The sequence below is a fragment of the Patiria miniata genome, unplaced genomic scaffold (assembly GCF_015706575.1).
Source record: "Patiria miniata isolate m_02_andy unplaced genomic scaffold, ASM1570657v1 HiC_scaffold_13, whole genome shotgun sequence".
Classification (NCBI taxonomy): Eukaryota; Metazoa; Echinodermata; class Asteroidea; order Valvatida; family Asterinidae; genus Patiria; species Patiria miniata.
Window position 1 is genome coordinate 12718277 of NW_024037051.1, and position 25647 is coordinate 12743923.

General features: G+C 41.4%; 1 protein-coding gene across 3 annotated transcripts; it reads left to right on the plus strand.

Annotated features, from left to right (window-relative positions):
• The first annotated feature begins 1830 nt into the window (after window positions 1-1830).
• Window positions 1831-24746, plus strand: LOC119721325 (adenylosuccinate lyase-like). Of its 3 annotated transcripts, none has more exons than XM_038191356.1 (7): window positions 1831-1958; window positions 7032-7235; window positions 8746-8870; window positions 10861-11079; window positions 12519-12609; window positions 14223-14440; window positions 23965-24746. In XM_038191356.1, exons 2-7 carry the CDS (start codon window positions 7071-7073, stop codon window positions 24113-24115), a joined length of 969 nt encoding a protein of 322 aa, XP_038047284.1. In that variant the 5' UTR covers window positions 1831-1958; window positions 7032-7070; the 3' UTR covers window positions 24116-24746. The 3 variants fall into 3 exon arrangements, with proteins under 3 accessions (XP_038047284.1, XP_038047282.1, XP_038047283.1); XM_038191354.1 differs by lacking the exon at window positions 1831-1958 and adding an exon at window positions 3620-3845; XM_038191355.1 differs by lacking the exon at window positions 1831-1958 and adding an exon at window positions 3621-3845 and having other exon boundaries at window positions 23982-24093.
• Window positions 24747-25647: the final 901 nt, after the last annotated feature.

Here is a 25647-nt window from a genome sequence, read left to right on the forward strand (position 1 = left end):
GATACTAGAATTGACAAGTGTTAATTTCAAGTGAAAGACTGGCAAGCGGAAAAAAAGAAATTGGAATTTATTAAATCTACAGCCAGCACAACGACAGTGAGACACCGAGGTACAAACATTATTGGATTCAAAGCTGCAGTCGAATTTTGTTTATTTTGTATATAAAGTGTCTACTGAGTACTATTATCGAATGTGCGCATTTTGCATGTCTTTTAGTAAGCCTAATATGAGACTAATCGGAAAACTAAACTTATCAGCCTTTACGGGTCGCACGTGCAATTTTTGTCGGGGGGGGGGAGGAGACAGAAACGGCCGGCTTCCACCGCTATATTTTGTCGAAGACCCACGAGAAGAGATTCAGATACGGTCTCAGTTTCCCCGATTCGGGTTGAACATCGACACGGAATAATGAGACGGGTCTGCTCGGGGTACGGAGTGACGAACCTTGGGAAATTAGGCAAAAGGGGCTTGCTGGACTGAACCATTGCCCCGCTCTTGGGCCACTGTGTCCAATCTTTCTCTCCTAATTATGTGGTTGGGTGTTGTCCAGTAGCCGTATGTGGCTAGGCCGTGAATGTTTGATTATCAGTGGTAGACGCAGAACTCAGATAGGGGTTCGCATCTCTTTTAATATTATGTTGAAGGCAATTGGGACTCAGATTATCATCTCGGTTTCCTTGTTAATAATAATAATAATAATAATAATAATCAGGGCACTTACATAGCGTTCTTACACAAACTGGTATCACAATGCTTTACACAAGAAACCAATTAAAGTGTTTAATACCAAGCGGAGAATGGAAATAATAACAACCTATGAGGCAATTAGGCCAAAAAAATAAGTCTCTGGTTTCTGGTATGCGCGCGCGTCGCCGTAGCCATGCGCGTCGGCAAAATGTAAAAGTTTTTTTTCAATGAAAGATGATGTCTCAAAACCGCCAAACTCACTGGTTTGACTGGAATCCTGCTGCTGCACAATTTTAACGTGTTTTTAGATTGGGTTATGGTCGAGAATAAGCTTTATGTGGCCTCTCTGGACTCCCATATATTTGCACTATGTTTAATCGGGCACCATTTGCAGTCATCAGCACACATATGAAGCAAAAAAATCAGGTAAAAAAAAAAAAAAGCCGCGTCGCCGCACCACTTTTTGGGCAAGCTCCATACCAGAAACCGGAGACTTTTTTTTTTGGCCTTAAGTCTGGAAGAGATGTGTTTTAAGCAATAGCTTATAGTCAGTAAGGGATGTGGCATGACGGATTTCATGAGGAAGATTATTCCAAAGGTTGGAAGCAGCCGCATACACACTTTTTGAGATTAAATACAAGTTTTGGGTTTAGTGAGGATTCTGGTATCGGAACTAGAATGGAGAGTACGATTCGGCTGGTATGGGGTGATGAGTTCAGTGAGATAAGATGAAGCACTGTCACTCAAACCATTTTAAGTGATTGTTAAAATGATTCGTTCATTGATGGGAAGCCAGTGAAGCTGTTGAAAAAGAGTTGATGCATGGTCTGACTTTTTGCCATAAAAGTTAGTTTGGCTGTCCTGTTTTGGAGTCGTTGCATGCGTTTGATGCTTTTGATGGATAATCCTTGAACAAGGGAGTTGCCATAGTCAAGTCGAGATGTGAGAAGAGCTCGGATAGCATGATGGCATGTGGTTTCATCGATTAGGCTCTCGTAGCTATAATGACTCTCGCCCAAATTAAAGTGCGTTTTATCATGTAAAGCCCGTTAGTGTACTGAATAGGGGTGGCTCCCCTGAGTTGCCCAGCACAAACTGCATTGTGTGTACCCCTGTAATTGTGGCTTGACCAGGCACAGGCATGTTTGAGCGGGAATTGAGCCTTGGTTTCAGTAATCCGGTCAGCAGTCAGTGAGTGCACACATACACTCTGGTGTCCGGCTGGTGTCCAAGTCTGCGGGGCTTGAAAGACCAGGCCTGCAGTGGACTTGGTGAGTTTCTTACTTTTTTTATTTGTTTTCTATTGTCAATTATTAATCATTATATTCGTGTATTAAATCATATGAGTTATGTGCATTGAGGAACAACATTCTTTCCCTTGATGGTTTGAGAAGTATTTTGTACTTGTTACTCGCTTTAGTTACTTTTTTAGCCAAGTTTTTGTGAGAGTTTTGAAGTTTAGAGATAGAGACTGAATTCCCAGAGCTTTTGCAGAATCTTTCAAGTTGCATATTATTGTTCTTTTATTTCTGATCTTTGGGCTACTGGAATGCTTTGTTTCGTAGCTGCTGAGTTCATTTTAAGCAGAAGTTTTGTGTGTGTGTGTGTGTGTTTCCTGTAGTTTTCAGTTACATTTGCCATAGGAAATTGATTTTTGTAGCTGTTCATTCGGCAGCTCTTTTGAAGTGTTCCCATTATCGCTCTTGAATTCCCGGGTTTTTTTTTTTAAGTTTGTTCATGAAGGTGCTTCTTACTTAAGGTTGCTGTTTAAGAACACAGGCAAATTTGTGAGTTTCCTGAAGTTTTGAGATGTTGAAAGTTCAATATTCTTGATTGTGTTTCTAGGTACCAAAAGGTGTAAAGACACACTTGCTTTGACTTTTCCTTACTACTTATGTGTTTCAGCCAATGATTGATTTTTGAACTTGTGTATTTTTACCATGTGGTACGTTTTATCTTGCGTAAGGGATTTTTCTGCGTTCACTCTTATGCCTAAGCTTAACACAATAGTTGGAGTTGCACACTCAGTATGACTAGGGATTAAGGATTAGGGTATCCTTTTTAAGAAGTGCCCAAGACTTTTGTTCATGCATCATTGTTATTCATGAGTTTAGGTTGACTTATAGCCTTATGAATATTCTGCACAAGTCCCAATTAATGCTGGAAGTTTATGATCAGGATTAGGCTTTTTTTCTCACAGGTGCAAACGAGGACCACAATGTCTGAATTAAATACGCGCGCAGGTAAAGAAAGCGTGACGTCATTACCTCTTGGCAAGTCAATTGTCAGAAACAAAGGGCGTTGAGTTCACTCGTACCCAACGCGCACAAGAATTCAAGGGTGCACCTGCAAAAGTAGGCCTATGGCATGACATCCGCCCGTCCAAAAAAAGTTACACACTCAATATATTTTACATTACACAGTTCCTGAGAGCCATGAAATTAGGAAATTGAAGAGATATGGAAATAAACAGTTTGCCCGGACTTGGGGCTTCCAATTCAGGGCATATTGCATGCCACCGATCCCGAATTTAGTAGTATTGTGGAGGGACCCGTTTTACACGTTTCCACCGCTTGGGGAAACATCACTCGTTTTAGGGTTTTCTTTGAGTGAAAATTTCTCGAATAGTCATCCGTCAACCCACCAGAAATTGAAAAAAAAGGGAAAGATGACATAATGACCAGCATTTTCTATGCAGCCCGAACACCTGTGAGAGTTTTGAGTATTTTTACAAGAATTTTGAAGTATGGGCATTTACAACTGTTGTCGGTGGGAAATTATTTGATTGCGTGCACCCTGAACTGACGCTCGTCCATGTATTTTGAACAGCGACCTCTTGCGGCGACATTATTTACACGTGTTTAGATGTCATATGGACGGGTTCCCAGGCACCATAAACGACATGCTGATGATGCATTTTGCGTGCACATACTAGTCAGTTCCAATCAATACTCGACTTGGACGCGAAAGACATGGCGGGAATTCAGAATTCTGCTGGCGAAATGGACAACAAATTTCCTTGTAAAGACGAGTACAGAAAGTATCGTTCGCCTCTGGTGGCCAGATATGCTTCCCCCGAGATGGCTTTCAACTTTAGTGATGTGAAGAAATTCACGACATGGCGGAAACTTTGGCTTTATCTTGCGAAAGCTCAACAGGTGCAGTGACCATTTTTACAGCACCCAATGCAATGGTGTTTCAAATTACATGCAACGCAACAAGTTGTGGTTGAGGAGGTTGCGTCTATAGCGTTGTTAAAGGGAAAATACAACATTTGCAAACATCAAAAAATAAACGCAGTGGCTATTGTTACGGCAGCCGTAATGCATTTCCCATTTTCTATCGTTACGGTAGACTGCAACCTGGCAACTTTTATAAAAAAAACATGACAAGAAAATATAAAATTAGAAGGAAAAAAGTGAATTTGAACTTTATGAAATTCGGACTTTATTTCCCTTTTAAAAAAAATCCTCCAAAGCCTCAGGTTAGAAAAGGAAAAAAATTCGAGTGCAAAACTGAGATCCGAACCCGCAACCTCGCGGTGCAAAATCCTACCCTCTATCGGCTGAGCTGGCGCACTACTCGATAAAACGTGTGGAAACAAATAATTATATACCTGCGTGCGTACCAAAAAAATATCGTAGAGGGCGCTAAACAACGAGTGCCGTAACGATAGCCACTTCGAAAAATAAAACTACCAAATCATTTTGAAATACCATGCTGGACTTAGTCCGAGTAACTTGGACCCAACTTATCGCCTTTTTTAAGGCAGTGACTGTATATTTTGCCGGAGACGGCAAACCTTTAGTAAACGTTAGTTTGCCGGATATGCACTGAACATGCGCAGTTACTGTTTTTTTTTACTTAAACATTTTCCGGTGACAAGTTTTAGTCTGGCTCCATGCCAAAATTATCGTTGTTACCTCGTATTCACAAGATGGGATTCAGACCATTTTATAATTTCGGACTTTATTTCCCTTTTAACATGTTTAAAAAAAATCCTCCAGAGCCACAAATCTGAAAAAGAAAATGTAATACTCTGCAAAAAATGTTTGAGACATGTTAAAATAATAAAAGAAGAATATTCTTATTTATTTGGGGATGAGAAAAAAAAACTTTAAAATGTGGTGCGGTCGGAATCGAACGCGAGTCATCCCGCTTACTAGAGCCTTTGCTTAACCATTACACCAAATGTGCTACACAACTTTTGGTGGGAATGTAATACATCTTATAATTCAGCCCTATTTTAAAGAGTACAGCGCCCTCTGTTGATATGGATTGCCACCGGCAAACCTTTAGTAATCGTTAGTTTGCCGTCATTACCTCCGGCAAAATATCCACTATCCTTTTTTAACATTTGGACATGGTCTGGCGATTAGTAGGGTCCAAGCTAATACCGCGAGCTGGACAACACCGTCCCAAAAACCAACATTTTCCAACAAAAAACATCAGATTTCACCCTCAAAACGGCCTCTAAATTACTAGATATGCCACCTGAGGTACAAGCATGACAAGTAGACATCGATAATTAAGATGGTTGTACTGAAGTTTACTTACGATCCGGAAAAAAGTGAAGTTTTCCGTTCATTTCGGAGAGCTCCCCTCGCGATCTTGAACATGTTAAATTTCCGATCGTGTTTAATGTTTGAACGACGCGATTTCTTCTTCATGCCCAGCGTACATTCGATGGTCCCCGTATCCCGAGTGCGATTCCGTTACCGAGCGCGCGCGATGCATCGATAATGATAATGAGTAGACTGGATCACGTTTGTAAACACATGTGCGTTTCAAACGATAATAGGGAGTCGGGAACTAGCGCAGCTTTTATGGCGGATACCAGTTCAAGCTGGTTCCCGATTCCCTTTTACAGTTCGAAATGCACATGTATGTGTTTACAAACGTGACTCATTATCATAATCGATGCATCGCGCGCGCTCGGTAACGGAATCGCACTCTGGATACGGGGACCATCGAATGTATGCTGGGCATGAAGAAGAAATCGCGTCGTTCAAACATTAAACACGATCGGAAATTTAACGTGTTCAAGATCGCGAGGGGAGCTCTCCGAAATGAACGGAAAATTTCACTTTTTTCCGGATCGTAAGTAAACTTCAGTACAACCATCTTAATCATCGATGTCTACTTGTACCTCAGGTGGCATACATCTAGTAATTTGGAGGCCGTTCTGAAGGTGAAATCTGATGTTTTTTGTTGGAAAATGTTGGTTTTCGGGACGGTGTTGTCCAGGTCGCGGTATTAGCTTGGACCTTACTATCGCCAGACCATGTCCAAATGTTAAAAAAGGCGATAAGTTGGGTCCAAGTTACTGGGACTATGCTGGACTGTAGTGTTAGTGAATGACAGTGTAAAGCATTCTGTAAAATCATGGCACCTGTCCTGGTAAACTGTCATTTTCAAGAAAAGTGGTATTTTTGTATCAATTTCCAACGCTGGTCGGCCGACCAGCGTTGGAAAAAAATGGCTTTTTTTCAAATAGGGCCTACTGGCCCCAATTGACCATCGCACTTGTTTGCAATCGATTACACACCTATGAACGTGTACAAGCCAGCTAGACTGGTTCCCTGACCTTACAATTCCCCAATGTATGTAAACTGCTCTGTTTCTTCTTATATGGAGTCAGGGAACCAGACTACAGGAAAATGATTGTTTTTCTTGGTTTTTATAGCATTTTCGAACCCAAAACCTCAAAAAAGTCAGTGTAACTATATTTGCTATATATTTCCAACCCCCTAATTCCATCCATTGCTGAAAATTACAGCAAAAGCAAATGATGTATATTCCCCTTAAGCAAATTAAATCCGATTACAGTCTTACGGAATTTACGAAACAAGTTACAGTGATGCTAAAAACGGAGCAGTGAACTCAATGCACCCCCCAAAACATGGGGTTCACTTTTGCGACCCCATAAATTCGAGCTGTTTGGTACTTTGGATGCTAGTTGTAATTTCATTCATAAAGTGTTTGCCTTTATGACGAAACCACTCTTTTGCATTGGTGATTGGTCACCGCTGTTCCCGAGACACACAACGTGTATAGCGTACACTGAGAACGACACGAAAAAAGTATTCATACTCCGTCATGTCCGATGTAAACAAGCATGTTTTTTTTCATCTTTTCTCGGGAACGTAAAGACATTAGTTTGGTGTCCTTTCAACCACATGTCTGAAATAAGCTTAGTAAACAATCCAAAACATAAAATTTTCAGGGATTTCAGGACCAAGTGCTCGTTTAAGGTTACAGTTTACAAAACGGAACCCCAACCTCCGAGTATTTTTTGTGTTGTTTTTTATGATATTTTTTGTTACTCCTCTCTTTCTCAACAGACCATTGGCCTTGACATCAAAGATGACCAGTTGAAGGAGATGGAGGACAACGTGGGCAACATTGACTTTGAAATGGCAGCTGCCGAGGAGAGAAAGAGGAGGCACGATGTCATGGCCCACGTCTACACCTTTGCTCAGTGCTGCCCCCGTGCTGCCTCCATCATCCATCTCGGAGCCACCTCGTGCTACGTCGGAGACAACACGGTAAAGAAGATTGCAATAAAATTATTCTGTGTCTTTTTTTTACTCTTTGTGTTGTATTCAGAGAAACTAATAATTTGGTATCGGTATCTCTGAGCTTAACCTTCAGTTCAAATGTGTTACACCACTGTAGAATCATTACTTGGGGGGGGGGGGGGGGCAAAGCATATTATTTCCAAAAATCCTCAACCCCACCCAACCCCCATTTACACCCCTGCCGACGCCCATGTTGTTAAATATGTATTAGATTAACAACAATATGACTTCGCATCTTGTTTTTTTCTTTTTTTCCCTCTTCTTTTGTGTTTTGCTTTTCTGGGAAGGGAGAAGCATTCCCTTGGCCCAAAAAGCATGTTTAGTGCCCCACCCGCTTCCTTTTGGAGGCCACCTCTTTTTTTTTTTTTTTATAACTGAAACAATGATAAATTTTAAGAAGTGACATCACTTTGGCCCCTTTGTCTGTTTCATCTAGGCCAATTAAAGCTTGGATGTCATTTTCTGAGTCCAAGTTGTAGTCATTTTAAGAAAAAGCTTGTGGCTATCTTGAAAAATAGCCTGGCCAGTCGTTTTGAAAATGGGTCGGCCGGCCATTTTTTTTGGGGGGGGGAAGCAGGATGCTAAGCATGTTTTTTTGTTTTATTTGAGCTTAGTACATTAAAGGGAAAATACAACATTTGCAAACATCAAAAAATAAAACTACCAAATCATTTTGAAATACCTTGCTGGACTGTTAGTGAATGACAGTGTAAAGCATCCTGTAAAATCATGACACCTGGTATACTGTCATTTTCAAGAAAAGTGGTATTTTTGTATCAATTTCCAACGCTGGTCGGCCGACCAGCGTTGGAAAAAACTGGCTTTTTTTCAAATACTAGCCCCAATTGACCATCGCACTTGTTTGCAATCGATTACACACCTATGAACGGGTACAAGCCAGCTAGACTTGTGCCTTGACCTTACAATTCCCCAATATATGTAAACTACGCTGTTTCTTCTTATATGGAGTCAGGGAACCAGACTACAGGAAAATGATTGTTTTTCTTGGTTTTTATAGCATTTTCGAACCCAAAACCTCAAAAAAGTCAGTGTAACTATATTTGCTATATATTTCCAACCCCCCAATTCCATCCATTTCTGAAAATTACAGCAAAAGCAAATGATGTATATTCCCTTTAAGGCAATTGTATGAGGGATTATTGTCGCAAACTATGTGAAGCTCACAGTCATTGTTGACTACTGGAGGCTTAGTGCCTTGCAAATTGGTTCCTTTGTGATGAGCCAGGGCATGGTCAGAAGCCTGGTGGAGTTAATCCTGGTGGAGTTAATCCTGGCCAGATCTGTTCCATCCAAAGCCCCAATCCCTTCCATATACTGGGTGGGCTCAACCCCAAAACAGGCTGGTCCTAAATCAATAAGTGGGTTAGGATTAAGGGTAATTGGATGCAGCTTGTGATGTGGTATAGATTGCATAAACTGGTGCTAACTCATCCTTTCTTCCTTTCCCCCCACTCAGGATCTGATTGTTATCAGTGATGCCTTCAACCTCCTACTGCCCCGTCTTGCTCGATGCATCCAGCGCCTTGCCAGCTTTGCCGAAGCTCAGAAGAACTTACCAACGTTGGGATTCACACATTATCAGTATGTGCTGTTCTGTTTATTTATTTTAGGCCAAAAAAAAAAATATTCGGTCTCTGGTCAGACCAAAGTTCCGGAATTGACGCAGGGACGTAGCTTTTTTTTTTTTTTTTTTGCTTTTTTTTTTTTTTCTTCAAGCTTGGATTGTACAGACAAGGTGTGATACTATTTTGCTTTTTTGGTGTCCTCATGTACATTGGTGTCCTCCATAATTTGCCTTGGTGCTCTCGATCATTTGCCTTGGTGCAATTTCCCATTCCTTGGTGCTCTTTGGTAAAAAAAAATTGAGGAGGTGCAATATAGGGCGCTGTTGGAGCTACCACGGAACATTTTGGAAAAAAAAAAGATTGACGTGCATGATTAAAATCGACGCGCGCGCTGACCAGAGACCGACTTATTTTTTTTTTTTGGCCTTATTTTAGGCTTTTATTTTGAGGTTTCCAGTGCAGTGCATGATCAAACATTTGCTTAACTCCTTAAGGATGGCGTGTAATGGGGGCATTCCTCCATACATAGAGCAAACTGCGTGACTGCACAGCCTTTGTGTGGTAGCGGGACTGCACAAAAGCAGCAGCTGTAGAACTACCCACTAGCCCCATGTCAGGGTATACCACAGCTGGCAACTGCATTCCAATAAGTATTAGCGGCCGCCCACTGTCTTTGAGGAGTTAAAAAAGGCTATTTTTTTAGTGTCACGGTTGACGTCCTGCGAACATATTTACTACATTTGATAATCCATCCTAAATTGGTTTCATATGCACCCACGAATGCATTCAAAGCCAGTTTTCCTTTCTAGAAAAATGGGTGTTTTAGTAATTCATGTCCAAAAGTATGTATTAATTCTGTCATAGAAACAGAATAACAGTGTAAGAACAAACAATTGGCAAGTCCAACGTTTTTTAATGTCCTTGTCAGGGCTGTTAAGAACTCAGTGAATAAACATGAAACTGTATTTTTCAAATTTTATACATCTCCATGTAGTAATGATCAAGGAGATTACGGACTAGGAGTTTTGGGATCATTTCTCTACATCATTAATAAGATATCCTGGTTAATTGGCTTTATCACTGACATTACACTTCTTTTCAAAAAAACGCTGGAATTGCCCATGTGTGTTTAATATTAAAACATATCATGTAACAACGTGAACTATACATGTAATTCAATTCTACTTGTTGAATGTAGAGGACTCTTTGTCCCTTAGACACTAGCCTTTAGTCAAGTCCCACGCGCCTATACCCGGACCATCCGGACACGTAACGCACCCCGGATGCTGGCACGTAAAAAGACTAGCACGAGCGGCAAAGCCGCGAGGGCCTTTACTATCTCGTGGAAATAATCACTTATTCATTTATTCACGTTATTTAAATCAAGCAATATAAACCAATCATCTAACGGTGGTTTGCGGTTACCAGCAACAGCACGCGTGCGCGCCATGGCGTGCGTGCTGTCTGGCGCCAGACGACGGCTGATTTACGTTAGTAATTCTGCATTTTCATTGGTCAATTCACAACGGGTAATGCATTATGCATGTCTACCAAATAGGTAGACAAATGTAAAGAAAAACATAAGCGTTCTCCACGAGATGGTAAAGGCCCTCGCGGCTACGCCGCTCGTGCTAGTCTTTTTACGTGTCAGCATCTGGAGTGTGTCACGTGTCTGGGTAAGCGCGTGGGACTTGACTAAAGGCTACTTAGACACAGAGTCAAGGTTTTTATCTCAAAAAAGTGTATGTACAGGCATGCAACTTTTCCTCGGATCCGCTGATTTCCTCATTTTTACTTCAGCTGAATGCTTCAGCTTCAAATTGAAAACTACTGTACAAAGTCTTGTGTGATTTGGAATTTCCTCTTGTTTTCTTAATTTCCAGTTGCATGCCCGTGTATAACAAAGCAGCATCGCTTCCTAATGTCTCTCATGCTTGAAAAAGGTTGCCCAACCAAAACAAAAAGCATTGTTGTTAATGATGATGCATTGTGTTTTGAACTGACAGACCAGCACAGCTGACCACAGTGGGCAAGCGGGCCTGCCTGTGGCTCTCAGATCTCCTGATGGACCTAAGGAATCTGACCCGGGTCAGGGATGACCTGCGCTTCCGTGGGGTCAAGGGCACGACGGGCACCCAGGCCAGCTTCCTGGCACTGTTTGACGGGGACGGGGAGAAGGTGGATCGACTGGACAGGCTGGTGACAGAAATGGCGGGATTCCAGAGGTAAATAACGGAAAACTATACCAAAGAAAAAATGTATTCAGGGCGATGTTAAATCAAGTCCATCACAAGTCAAACCACAAGTTAACCTGAATTTAGATTTCATTTCAGGTAATATGAGATGAACAATGACAAAGGAATGCCTTTGGCACAGTCTCTTTTGAAGAGCTTGCTTGTCAAGTGGGACTAGATAATTTGTGTTTGACTTGTGATGACTTGTGATAACTTTCACCTCCAATACAGAGTAATTTTTGTTTCTGAGCAGCCCTCCATTATAATAATAATAATAATAGCAAACGTTTATACTGCGCTTAATACTACGTTTCTAAGCGCTATATGATGCTGTTGTCCTTGTAGACTATTAGTAGACTATTAGGTGAAACAAGGGCAACCGCCCCTTTAAGCCCAACACGCTAGATCAACCAAAATCCACCAGTGATTTTATTATGTAACCTTATTTTCACACAAGTACAATTTAGGCACCTAGGTAGGAGTATCTTCCCAACAATGGGGTGGCTAGCGGCATGCGGATAAAATGTATTTGGACAGCAGGCCTCACTTACGGACATGGACACAGATAATAGTCCCCTGGTTAAATCCAAAGAATGAATACTTGCAAAGTATCTGCAAATCTGGGAGAAGATTAACAATTACTTCAAAATGCTGTTGTCTAGTACAGGATTTGATCTCAGAATAGACTGGGGCCCCTTTTCTGAGCCTTTTTTACTCTTACAACCTTTTTTCACCAGTGCTTCCCTGGAAACCTTTGCACAAGCTAAAAGCAAGGTGCACCTCTCTAGAAAGCTATGGAAAATAATCATTTCAATCCTTGAGCCTTACTGAAAAGATCACGCACCCCAGAAAAGTTGACCCACCAACTTAACCCTTTCCTTACCATGGGCGACTTTTGTTGACAAGAACCCCCCTGCTGATTCCAGATGAAAGAGTTTTTTTCGGATCATTCTAATGGTGTAGTTTATTCACAGTGTTACCATTACAAAAAAATGAGAAAAGTGCTTCAGAAGTATCCACGCACAATTTGAGGTATGGAGTGCCATTTTGTCATGTGGTGAAATGGCTTGCAGTTTGATAAATGGGACCAGATGGACAAAACAGCATTCTTATATTTTCACACATGGACTTCATTTTTACATCACATAAAAGAGTAAGGTTCAAGGAACAAACTTTACACACAATACCTATGATTTAAAACACTCCTTGGCAGTGAAAATCTGGGTTGAAAAAAGTGAGTTTTGGACTTGTGGTCATTTTGTTCACGCTCTGGTGATTTCCGCATGACTGAGCAAACAATTTGGTCCTGTGGAGAGCCAAGTCAATAAACAATGCGGTAATGAAAGGGGTAAAGTTACCCCATTCTGAATGAAAGTCCTTGTGATACTAATTGTTACTTGAATGTTAGATTTTTGTCAATTCTATTGCAGGTCCTACATTGTAACCGGCCAGACGTACAGCAGGAAGGTGGACATTGATGTCTTGTCTGCACTGGCCGGCCTTGGCGCTACCATTCACAAGGTAGGAAAAGCAGGTGTCACTTATCTGCAGCAGGTGTCAACTGAATACCTTAAATATGATGCGAATTAAGCTAGACCCTGACAAAGATAGTTAGGAGTTGGAATGTTTTATGCAACGTCTGATGATTTCTGAAGGGGTTATAAGCTTTGGCATCATACTTGACTAGTTTGAGCTGTGTTAAGTTTTACAGCATCATCAGGAGATAAACTGCATAGGTGATGAAATAACCTGGTGTTGGGAAGTAGTTTGTTCAGCCAACCATCGCTACCTTGGTGTTATGGACAGTGTACTCTTTCTGTTTCCAAGTAAATACATAACCTTTTGTGTTCCTTAGTGGTTGGAACTAGCCTTACATGTAAGAATAGTGAGCTGAGGTTTGGTAGTGGCATCTGAAGATATCGACTAGTCGACTTGGATTTGGGAATTTATGGTCGTGGTAGTTTGGTCAGTTGACCGTTGTTATAATTTTGACGGAAAGAGTTGAATGATGTTGTCAGTCAGCCTTCACAATACAAGCAAGCACCAAGCTGCTTCTCACTGATGGTATGAGCTCCGTGCGCCATTGAAAGAGGGCACTCTTTTACGTAGCAACGATGTCCCATGGGCGGGACATGTAGCTGGTTAACACGCACCGTTCCTTGTGTGTGACGCACGTACACCAGGGGATATGTATTATGTACACACAGTGGTACGGCCACGCATCGCGGCAAATTTCAGTCGGGCAAGATGGCGTCGGTCGGTCACCCCCAACTGAACTTTGTTTGCCGGTGAGCGGGTTCTTGTGAACAGAGCGGATGTTCCCATCAGGTTGTCCAGGAACCAGGTTTAGTACCTCAAGGAAAGTCACAAATCGTCCAGGTTGGATGACTGATGATACGGGTGAAGGGAACCTATTTTATATATACGAACTGACTCAGTATTCCTGATTGGTTTTGCTACACAGTGAGAACACTGTTCCGGTGGAAGACACCTTGTGAAGATTGCCATACCCTCGCGTCTGTCAATGTGTTTCTTGAAGAATTCCATGTTTTCTGCTATGTCAGCCGCCTTGATGTCTTTGTAGGGCCTGGTCAGTAGCTTGTGAGTCCGTTCCTGTTCATTTGTGTCATTCGGAGTAGGGTTATGTGAGCCAGAACAGTGACTGGTGTTTGTTTTAACCCCACCATAGTGAAGATCTGCCCAGTACCTGTCCAGCTTGTTCAGTGCAGCATTGAGCGCCTTCTTTTCTTCAGTGTCTTTCTCTGCATCGTTCAGCTTTTGCTGCTGAGGTTGTAGTTCTCTGGTCTGGAAGATAGAGTGGCACAGATATAAAAACTGATCATACATGTTCTACAGGATTTCTGCCTGAATTTTCAGGTCAGTGAGCAGTGGCTAGAAGAATATCTTAGTCCAGATCCCTGAAGAGTCTCATGCTGTACCACGCGTTTGTCAGATGATTTACATTGAATTCTGCACCTCTGTCGGCCAGGATGGTCACGCAGATCTTTCCACTTTTCTGAACAAGTGGGGTCAGGTCATTTAACCGTGGTCAACATTGTTTAACTTAGTCACTCACTCTGAGCCACTGAGCTAACTGTCTGGGACTTATCATCTTCTTTTGGTACCGTTTCCAGGTTTGCACGGACCTACGGCTTCTGGCCAATCTCAAGGAAGTGGAGGAGCCCTTTGAGACGGACCAGATTGGCTCCAGCGCCATGCCGTACAAGCGCAACCCGATGCGCAGCGAGCGTTGCTGCTCGCTGGCACGCCATCTCATGACGCTGGTAGGGGACCCCTTGCAGACGCACGCCGTGCAGTGGTTCGAGCGGACGCTGGACGACAGCGCTAACAGGTGAGGATAGGGACACAGATAATTGAATGTCGCACATGGACATTTGGATCGCAGGTTACTCTTTGGTGAATGCCGGTACCCATTTATACTCGTGGGTGAAGGGAGGCAAGTGGGGATGAAGTGGCTTGCCCGAGGACACAACATGTCGTCTTGTCAGTGCAACAAGTTTGTAACTTGATTCTGCAACAAAGTCGTATCTTGGGCAAATACGCTCCGTGCAACAATGTCGTATCTCGTGTATCTGGATGTCCATTGACTTTGTGTGTACATGGGGGTTATTTTAAGCGAGATTGAGATACAACCTTTTGACATTGAAAACGTCATTTAAGGAGATATGACCTTGTTGCACAGACACGACGATATGGCCAGCATCTGGATCCGAACCCAGGACCCTTCTGATAAATGAATCATGAACCCTAACCACTAAGCCACAGTCACCACTTTCTTTCACTAATGAGTGTTTACTAATAGTTTAAGTGAACGGTCCACTGTTTGAAATCGCGTACCAGTGGGGTGTGCGAAATGGACATACAGAGATTCGTGATTATTGACAACCTTGTGTACTCGTGTGTGTTTGCCGCTTCTTTGTCTCTTGAATAGCAAGACACGATCCTAGCATGACTGAAATTTTTTTTTAACATAGCTGTCAGTAATAATAATCAACCTTACAAAAGTTAAAATATATACTAAATCCTACACTACAACTTCACAAGTTCGGTGAAAAAGTATTGATTTTAGTAAAGGGGTTTATTTCAAATTGATTGATTGGTTTAAGGGGCATATTTACCAGTCGCTTTTTCCAAGTCTACCCTCTAAATCATCGTTGTCATTGTGAACGCCAGGGATTTCGTTCGCATCGTTGCCGTCATCGTCGCTGTCTAGCTTAGACTCGTACAGGTACAGAACAATACGGCCTTCTAAATCCCGGTAATCTTCCACCGAATCCGAGTCAGATCTAGCTTCTTCAGACAGCTCTACATCGAAGTCACTTTCTGAGGCTTCAGACTCTGATAAATCACTAGATTCTGCCTTGTTAGCCGTCTTCACACACATTTTCTATTCCTTCATCCATGTTGCTTTATCCTATACACACTGCGCTGCGATATGGTACGTATATGGTGCAAAGATCGTTGACGTGACCCCTGCCTTTTGTTCTTACCGTAACTTCAAAGCCTGTATCTCGAAAGGGGACAAAGTAGACAACATGTTACTTAACCCAAGCCTCTCAATTAAGTATGTTTCAACCTGAATGTTCCTTGCTCTATGCATCATGCGGCTATAATCCCATTCGCGGCTGTGATGAGACACGACAAACAGTTTCTTTAATGACTAAACCATAAACCGGGACACGAAGAACTCGGGCAGCATTTGTGCAACCAAAATGGGAGAGGTCTTTGCAAAATGCTTGTCTAGCTTGTATTTAAGTGAAGTAAGACGATACCGAACTCTGGGAGCATTTGTGCAACCAACACAGGAGGGTCATTCCATGCCAACTCAACAAATGGTGCACACCATCACCTCTTGGATTTTTTTCTTTTTTGGTGTACTGAAAGATACTTAGGAGAAATGCAAATTCTGAAAATTTGGAGTCTCTACGACTTTTCGTTCTTGCGCAACAGCATTTTGAAATTTGAGGTGGGCGGGGCCAAAAGTGCGTCGCGTCACGAAATTCAATGTTTAAAGGGCCATATATTTAAAAGTATACCCCCCAGACATTTCAAACTTGGTAATCTGGGCTATTTTTTGCTGTAGATTTCAAATATTTAAACAAAAAGAAAGTAGCTTGTTTCATTTTTAAGTTAGAGGGGCCCCAAAATGGCCCAAAACTCATCTGGACCAATGTTGGGGGGGGGGGGGGGGTGTAAGTCACAAATTGAAAATATTTTTTTCACCAAATCTTTTTCCTGTAATAGCCCCCAATTGAAACTACTTTCATGTAAAATCTTACACTTATATTAACTTCATTAAATGAGATATAGCCCTTGCAAAAAGCAAATTGTTTATTTTTACAATAACTTGACCCCCCCCCCGAAAACCAACGTCAGACATTCCGCACCAAATTTTGCTTCACATATGTTTGAGGTTGGTCCTTAGTGAAGTCCTCTGAAAAGTTTCATGTTGGTGTCTAAATGTCTTCAGTGGATAGCTGGGCTTTATAAAGAGTCGAAATCTTACGATGCTGGTTCCGTTACATACAAGTACACGTACATAGAATAACAGCAGTCGGTACATAAAGAATAAGTTGGGTATGAAACTTAGCTTACATTTGTACATGTAGACTTTTGATCAGTTGATATAATTGTTCACAGGTGAAATTATGCATTCCTTGTGATGTAGTTTTGATGAAGTTGAATGAGTTGCATGATGGTTGGCTCACTAAGTTTGTATTGCCTTCCACCGCTATGTAGAAGTTCTGGTGTTGGTACGCAACACAACACATCAACAAATGGAATGTTACATTTATCCTCTCTTTGTGGCCAATAGAGAGTATTTGTTGATTCCGTCCTGTACATGAAGCGGACATACACATCCTCATGAAGTTGTGATACATCTTCTACAATAGCAATGCACCAAACATCATCATAGACCACACAAACATATTTTCCTGGGTTGAGGTCAGCTGCTACAATTGGTGCATGATGAGTTTCCTGCATTGATACAGTTGCAGATATTAATGTTGATTTATCATCAGTTGAAAGGCGGTACATCCGCAGCTCACACTCATCAACTGGTACAAATCTGTGATGACTACGAGACCCTGATACAGTTTTTGCATTTTCCATGCCTTGTTTGATGTCGTTGTTATGGGTCTGAATTTCTTCTGAAGAAATGTATAAGAAATGAACATTGTTTATGTTGATTGAGGCCCAGTTGTATAGATCTTTGGGAGTGAAGATATGATCTTTGGTTACAGCTTGCGGGCTGGCTCTTCTAACAAGTCTCTTCACTGTACCCCCAATCCCATCACATGGGCTCTTCCCATGTGAAGTAGCAAAGAAGTTCCAGGCTGCTTTTACACCAAAGTCCTTTTCATGGTAGCACAAGTTTGTGAAGTTTTTGCAATTTTTGTATTGCCCACCGGCACCATCACTAAAGTAGTGAACACATTTCAGCTGGGGAAATCTTTCCTTGAAATCATTTAGTAACTCCTCAATAAATTTGTGTATAGTGGTAGCAACATGCTCACGTTCATCACTCACCACACAGGCACTGAAACATTGCAATTCACCCCCTTCTTCTGTTCGGTAATAGACGGCAAAAGGGTGAAGTGTGGTTTGCTCTGTTTCCCAGTGAAATCCCTGGATGGCATCCTGACAGACAAAAGAATAGTTTTCAGCGAAGTCCATTAAGACAATAACTTCAGTGCATGCAGGCAGTGTTTTTTTTCAGGTTTCGCAGGTATGCTGATTGGGTCTTGACAACATATTGATGTGTTTGTTGCTGTGTCAGCGGAAGTACAGATTGCTTCGATAAAGTCAGAGACAGAATCCCTTACTTGTTGTAACTTTGCCTGACCACTTGTTAGCCACTGTTTGTAATCTACTGAGTCGTCGTCATCCATGTCAGAAGTTTCGAACATATTGTGAAGGAAATCTGTAAGGCTTTCTTTTCCTGGACATTTGGGACATCGATGCATCATGCAGTCACGGCTATCGAGGGAACACACAAGTTTGGAAAGGATTTCCTTGTAATCCAAAGCTACCGGAAGGGCATCCACCATGAGTTTTAAGTTCTGGTGTATTGTACATACACACACCGTATGCATACCCTTGCTGTCCACTGTCAAACACCACTTTGGTCTAAGTGCGCAGAAAGAAGATAAACCAATTTTTAACTTTGGGTGCCGCTTTTTGAATTCGATGTGGAGCTCCTTTAAGTTGGCAAGAAGCAAACGTTTTGTCTTGTGCTGCCGAGTACCATCGTCCACTTTAACTGACACAACATTTTTCTGACCAGGGCAAATTCGAGACAATTCATCATCCTCATAAAAGTTTCTTACTGCTTGAATTACTTCATCTGAAAGTGGTCTTCCACGCTTTGCGGATGGGTTTGCCAAGAGGCCATGGTCTGATTTTAGTGTCCTGGCTTGCCTTATTAAGTACTTGGTGATACCATGGATATGCCCAAATTCAGACATTGATTTTGTAATTGTCCAGCTACTTGGGATTAGAGTCAAAAGACGGATTTGTTCTTGTCGTGAAGCTGTCACCAACTTTTCCTTCAAACCACTCATAAGGCGATGAAGATCAGTGCACCCATTGCATGTTATTAACTCTTCTGGATCGATGTTAAGAACTTTAGAAACTTTGCTTGTGATCGTTTCTGCTGCTTGTTTCACCTTCTTTCTACCATACTGTGCTTTAGTACGTTTTCCAACCGAATGCATCCTCTTCAAAGGTGAGCATCCCAAGCTACCTATACTGCTGTTTAAGTCATCTGACCCCTCTTCAGGAAGAAAATCAGTGTCACTTTCGGTCATCTGGGGGAAAGCTTCTGCAACATTTTCTCTTTCTGCAGCCTGGAGAGAGGCTAGTGGGACACTTTCTTCATTGACACTTGGAAGATCACCAACTTGCTTCCGACAGTTGGGGCACAGCTTTTGACCAGGTTTTACATTTACACCAGTGTCTTGGTGTAATTGTAGTGCCAATTCGCTGCTGATGGAACGAAGTGAGGCTGCAACAAAAAAACAAAAAACCAATATTTAATTCATGTGATGCTCTGGAAATTTTGAATCATTTTTCTTTCAGTAAAAGTTACACTATACGTTCAATACGCAAACAATGACCATTGCCTTACTTAACAATTATATATTTAAAATATTTAAATCATATTTAAATAATGAAAGGTTTGCGGAAACACCATGTGCGAATAATTTCTCAACTAAGAGAATGGTTCTGAAAAGAACCAGAGGTATAAACTCGACGTTCCGGTCAGCATGCTCTGACCGTCGAGTTTATACCTCTGGTGCTTTTCAGAACCATTCTCTTAGTTGAGAAATTATTCGCACATGTTGTTTCCGCAAACCTTTCATTATTTAGTATCTTCACCATGCAAAGCCTCAAATCTTACTTAAATCATATTTAGAAATGTTACTACACAGAACTGCTGGAGTAATTGCAGAATACCCCGCCACTCGAAAATACACCCCTAAAATCACTGGCTACGATGTCGGAATTACTTTACTGGAAAAGAAACATTTGAAATCCATTGGAAACTAAGTGTGCTCCCATAAACGATGAACGAAGCAACACTATTGCAAGGATAACCGTTGAAAAAAAGTCTAAGTCCAAACCAACCACCCTGTTGGCGGCTACGCGGTTACGGAGTGGAATGTAGAGATGAACAGGGCCACAAGAGGGCGGTACATATTTTTTTTTTTTTTTTTTGGTTATTGTGGCTTGGCGCGGTACTATTCTACGGGAGCTGGCGGGTTTCATGCGCAAAGGCAAGGGGAACCGTTGAAAAAAGTCTAAGTCCAAACCAACCACCCTGTTGGTGGCTACGCGGTTACGGAGTGGAATGGAGAAGGACAGGGCCACAAGAGGGCGCTATATATATATTTTGTGTGTGTGTGTGTTATTGTGGCTTGGCGCGGCACTACGGGAGCTGGCTCGGGGCTTCAAGCGCAAAGGCAATGGGAACCGTTGAAAAAAAGTCTAAGTCCAAACCAACCACCCTGTTGGCGGCTACGCGGTTACGGAGTGGAATGTAGAGATGAACAGGGCCACAAGAGGGCGGTACATATTTTTTATTTTTTTTTTGGTTATTGTGGCTTGGCGCGGTACTATTCTACGGGAGCTGGCTCCGGGGGGTTTTATGCGCAAAGGCAAGGGGAACCGTTGAAAAAAGTCTAAGTCCAAACCAACCACCCTGTTGGTGGCTACGCGGTTACGGAGTGGAATGTAGAGAAGGACAGGGCCACAAGAGAGCATTATTTTAAGGGGTTTTTATGTGGGGGGGGGGAATAATGTGCAATACATTGACAATTCAATACATTGTAAGTTAATCTAGGACAATTGGAGTTAGTACAGGGGAATTTGACAGTTGGATGACGTCAGAAATAAGGTTTAAACAACTGAAGTATGACAAAGACACGTTTTTTACCATGCCAGCTTCTTTATATTATTGTTGTGCTGCATGTATTGTTAACACTTTTTTTAGTCTAGAAAATAACGAGTAAAATTGGAAAATGCTGCATTGCTTTTCGAGTACCTTTCACTATGCGAGTATAGGAAACATGTTGAAAATAGATGCGAAGAATCTCATGTAGTCAAAAATGGAATAATAATATATCTGAAATCACTTCAACAGTGCATATATACACCAGGTTAACAAAAAGAAGCAAGTATATACACCAACTAGATGTGAAAAAGCCTCAATAATGGAAGTATATAAGAAAGTGTTAACAGGTAGAAAATGAAAAATCGACGAATTATGTATCTGGAACAGCCTCAACAATGCATATATATACACCAGGTTTTAAAAAAATGAAGTATACACGTATACACCAAGTAAAAAAGAAAAGTACGATCAATGTGAAAAGGGTTCAACAATGGAAATATTTAAGAAAGAGTTAACAGGTAGAAAATGAAAAATCGACGAATTATGTATCTGAAACAGCCTCAACAATGCATATACAGTCGGCTCCCGTTATAACGAGGTCCGATGGACTTTCACAATACTGTCGTTATAGCCGGAACCTCGCTAAAACCGGAGCGCAGTTTTCCCCATTCGTTGTGCACAAGGTACGGTACATGTGCGTGCGTGTTTTAATCGTGTAACGCACGTCCGAAGACATGAAAAGATGGTCATTTGTTGGTATGTACGTCTGTTAATAATGTATATTAAATATTTAACTGATGGTGATGAATAAATGAAATAAATAAAATACCTTTGAGGGAACATTGTTCAATATTTGAGGACCTGAATCCGGAGGAAAAGGCATCATCGCTGAGAAGAATCAGGCAAGTAGGTCACTCGCACAAATCGTGCCGAGTGACATTTTGCTTTCATTTTGCATTTGCTGGAATCGGGCAAGAGAGGGCGCCAATACATGCATTACTTCCGGGTTTTAATGACTCCTGATCCTTAGATGCTTTTTGGTTGTTGACTTTTTGGAACAGTTGGGTATTATTGTTTCTGAAGGGATTCTTTGAAATTGTAATTATTTCGGTTAACTATAGCGCACATTCGTGCCAAGTGACATTTTGCTTTTGTTTTGCATTTGCTGGAATCGGGCAAGAGAGGGCGCTAATATTACTTCCGGGTTTAAGTGTCTAAATGTGTAATTTCGCAGCAATTGGTGATTATTATTTGTCGGGAGGGATTCTTTTAAGATAATAATAATAAATAAACAAAAGTAATAATTTTGGATTAAAATTTGTACAATGTATATGTGGTGGGGCGTTTGAAGATCTTGGAAACCTGTTTTCATTGGGATTGTTTTTTCGGCGGGGCCGGAGGGGTTCTTAATTTGTTTAAGATTTTTATTTTTTTATTCTTCGGATTCTTTTTTGGGGGTGGGAAACACGGTATGTTTTAAACTTTATTTTTTGAAGACAGACTGAATTATCTCTGTTTGGAAGTTGTGGTGGCTCTGAAAAGAGCCGTTTGTTTTGTGATGCTGTGTTCTTTACTTCGTATTTTTTTTATAGCCACAAGCCAACAATAGGGAGCAATTACGCACCCGATGTTCGGGCGGTAGTACTAAAGGCTATTCCTTACAATGTTAACACTTAACTCCTGAGCGCCCCCTATTGTTAGTTTGTAATAATATAGAAACGTGGTACCGCAGTCGTAAGCAAACTTCAAACCTGGTCACGCTAAGGGAAACCGCAGCGGGGGATTAGCGACTAGACCAGCGGTCCACTGCGCCGATTATCACAGTCCCATTGAATTTATTTATAAAGATCGGCGAGATGAAATAACGTTGGGTTGAAGTCTTTACAAAGGTACATTGATGGGTGAAGCTTAAGTGTGTTGCTTGAATTGGAAGACGGGAGCATGATACCCGTTTCGGGACAAAAGGTCTGTCGTTGACAAGCTGCAATGCCCGTAGTTTTGAAAAGATGTCGTTGTAAATGGGTTGAGAACAATGCTTTTCCTCGCATTGGGTCAGCCAAAATCGTCGTAATAGCCGAAGTCTCGTTATGTCCGTGCACGTAATAACCAAATATTTCCCCATAGTAATGTACACAAATTGATCGGGACTGGCAGAATGTGCTCGTTACATCCAGGTTATCGTTATGACCGAGCTCGTTATAACGGGAGTCGACTGTATATACACCAGGTCAAAAAAGGATGCAAGTTTATACACCAACTAGAAAAGAAAAGTATGATCAATGTGAAAACAGAATATACAAGATAAACATGATTACGAAGCATCTGAAACCTAAGCTTAATAATGCACCATGTATTTGGAAAAGCCTGCTCTTGACATCCAAAGGACATCAAACTGTAGGTCTTCGTTTTTTTTGTTTGGAACTGAATGAAATTGATGTGGATGTCTCGTTCTCAAAAATATTGTTTCTAGTGACATCAGCACAATGTGTAAGATACGGCCCCGTAGGTTTACGAATATGACTTATTCTTTGGAGTACATGTACATTGAAGTCATGATAATTACAGTACAGTTTCCCAGGGGAGAGATAATATTATTAAAGTGTTTGTAATTAATGTCGCTGTTACTTTAGTCGACGCTGAACATAAAGTAAATGCATTCATGAATAATGTATCGGAGATGCAATACTTCAAGAATACAAAAACGTTATAAAGAGGAAATGGAAAGGGCGTCAATTGTAGCCGGAACAATGCATGTGATTGAGGTCGCAAAACTGGATTACACAACCACGAATGTCAATTTTGCTCAAGAAAACAAACACATGTATATATATTTGGACAATTTTAATACATGTAAGCAAGTACATTATGGAGGTTGAAGCACGAGTACTCAATAAATATTTTACATACTATCAAAGGTTATTGAGTGTGGATGAGATTATTACGTGGAATTTATGAGCGTAAACTGTAGCTGCAACAATGCAAGTGATAAGGTTGAAAAATAACATTATACAACCTTGAATGTCAACAAATATAAATATATATTTGTTGGAATACAGTCGAATTTCGTAAGTTCAATTTCTGTTAATACAGAACTGGGGTTGTAACAAATATGAAGCCTTAGTCCCGACTGTGTATGTGCACAATGAATGGGCTGATGTTACTCTTTACACAAAGTTATGATATACATGTAACAAACAATTTGGCTAGGTCCGAGCGAGTTTGTAGTAACGAGATTTGACTGTACTTACTACATCAAAGCGGCATCAAAGCAAGTACACTAGGAGGTTGAAGTAATACATGGTGGATATTTTGAGTGGAGGAGATGTTGTTGGAAGATATCTACAGTTCGTTGTCAGGGTTGATGTATCCGTCTCGGCTTAATTTGTTCCGGAGTGTTGGCGAGATGGCGTTTGGAATCCTCTGTGTAAATCTGTCTTCGTATTCCTCTCTGTTGACAGTATTGTTCTCCTCCCAGTTCACTTGCCCTGGTGCTCTTTTGATGAACACAGTCGTGGCCCGACTCCTTGGCTGTTTGACGGTGATGACATCTCCCCAGGTGGTCATGCTTTTCATGTGTCCGGTAATTTCGTCCGAGGTGAGTTTACGTAGAAACCGGGGTGCAGCTTGGATGAAGGCTCGTGGAGTCATAATTGGTCCTTGGAAAAGGCAAATGGCTCGCTTGATTTCCTCTTGTGTCGGTTGGCGAAGTTCCGTGTCCATCACAGAATTGAGTGTTGAGGAAATGAACTGTGGGGAAGCAAGCGTGAAGAAATTTTGATTCATGTAGAACGTGCGTTGCCCGACACAAATTTGTGTGTGTTTGTGAAGACGTCAAAGTAAAACCACCTATTTCTGAAGGAGTGAAAATGACGTACGATGAACTGAAGCTGTTGGAACCGTTTTATCAGACATTTGGCATTCCAGTATTGGGAGATGAGTATCCACTCGCAAGCTATGTGAGGGGGACATCCATTTCCAACTAGAAACAGAAATAGTTTGAACGTAGATGTATCTGACAAAGGTTTTTGCCAGAATAACTTGGCGAATGTGCTGGGCCAGAGACGGATTGGCCAAAAAACGTCGCCGTTGATGAGACCAAATAACTCCTTGCGTTTAGCAGTAATATCGGTTTGTGACATATGACTGATGGCTTGTAATACTTTGTGTAAATCCGCGAAATTCACAAATTCGGAAATGTCAGTAAAAGAAGCCATGTTCACTGGTCATTGTGTTCACGATCCGTGTTGACTAATGTCAGTGTAGTTTGTTGTGAACTTAATACATGTACTCACAGTCCATGAATGAGGGAGAGACCATGACATAGAGTATTAGCGTCCTAAATTTCTATTGGCTAATATTGAGATGCTTGTACTGATGACGTAGCTCTTTGTATATGTGCGCATGAGCTTCAATTATAGTGGGCAGTAGACCCACACTGACACCTTAAGGAAATGAACATGTGAACAAAGGATCACGGCATGAGTATAGGCCAAAAAAAGTTTTTAAGCTTAGATAAAGTGGGGTATCTTTTTCATCTTTTTGAATGCACCTTTATTGAATGGATCATTTGTGGGAAATTATGTAATTCCTTATAGGGTTTTAGCGATATGAGCGGGTATACAAATAATAAATGAAGGTTTTTATTCAAAGATAATAATAGAAAGGGTGAAGTAAAAAGCAAAGAAAAATTGCTTACCTGAAGTAAGACGTCTTTTTGCATGTCACAGTAGGAAGTAAGGCGACATGCCTTGTCAAGTGTTTCACGGCTGATTTGGCGAGTTCAATGCCGGTCAGTAGGCTTGACATTATGTGGTCTGTGACGTGTAAGCCAAGTGCAAGTCTTTGTATGATGTCGATCTTTTTGGACTTGGGGGGGACGGAACCAGTTCTGATGGCTTCATTTAATGATTGGACAAACTCATTTTTCCAGGTCATTCAACATTGTTTTAGCCGATGCGTTGAACGAGTACGTTGTTGCAGTTACGTGGAGATCATAGACAGCCGAAACATAATCAACAAAAGAAGTAATTGTCTGCTGATCTATGTACCGGTATTGTTGCGCATCCAGTTTATGAGTGGGGGTTGGTCGGTAACACTCGGGTGTTAGAATGAGGAATCTGTCGAGTAAGCCCTGGCCTTCA

Coding starts and splice junctions, on each gene's coding strand:
- LOC119721325 (XM_038191354.1), top strand. CDS start 3,660: ATGGCGGGAATTCAGAATTCTGCTGGCGAAATGGACAACAAATTTCCT. Junction 11,080..12,518: donor GAAATGGCGGGATTCCAGAG/GTAAATAACGGA, acceptor ATTCTATTGCAG/GTCCTACATTGTAACCGGCC. Junction 12,610..14,222: donor TTGGCGCTACCATTCACAAG/GTAGGAAAAGCA, acceptor TACCGTTTCCAG/GTTTGCACGGACCTACGGCT.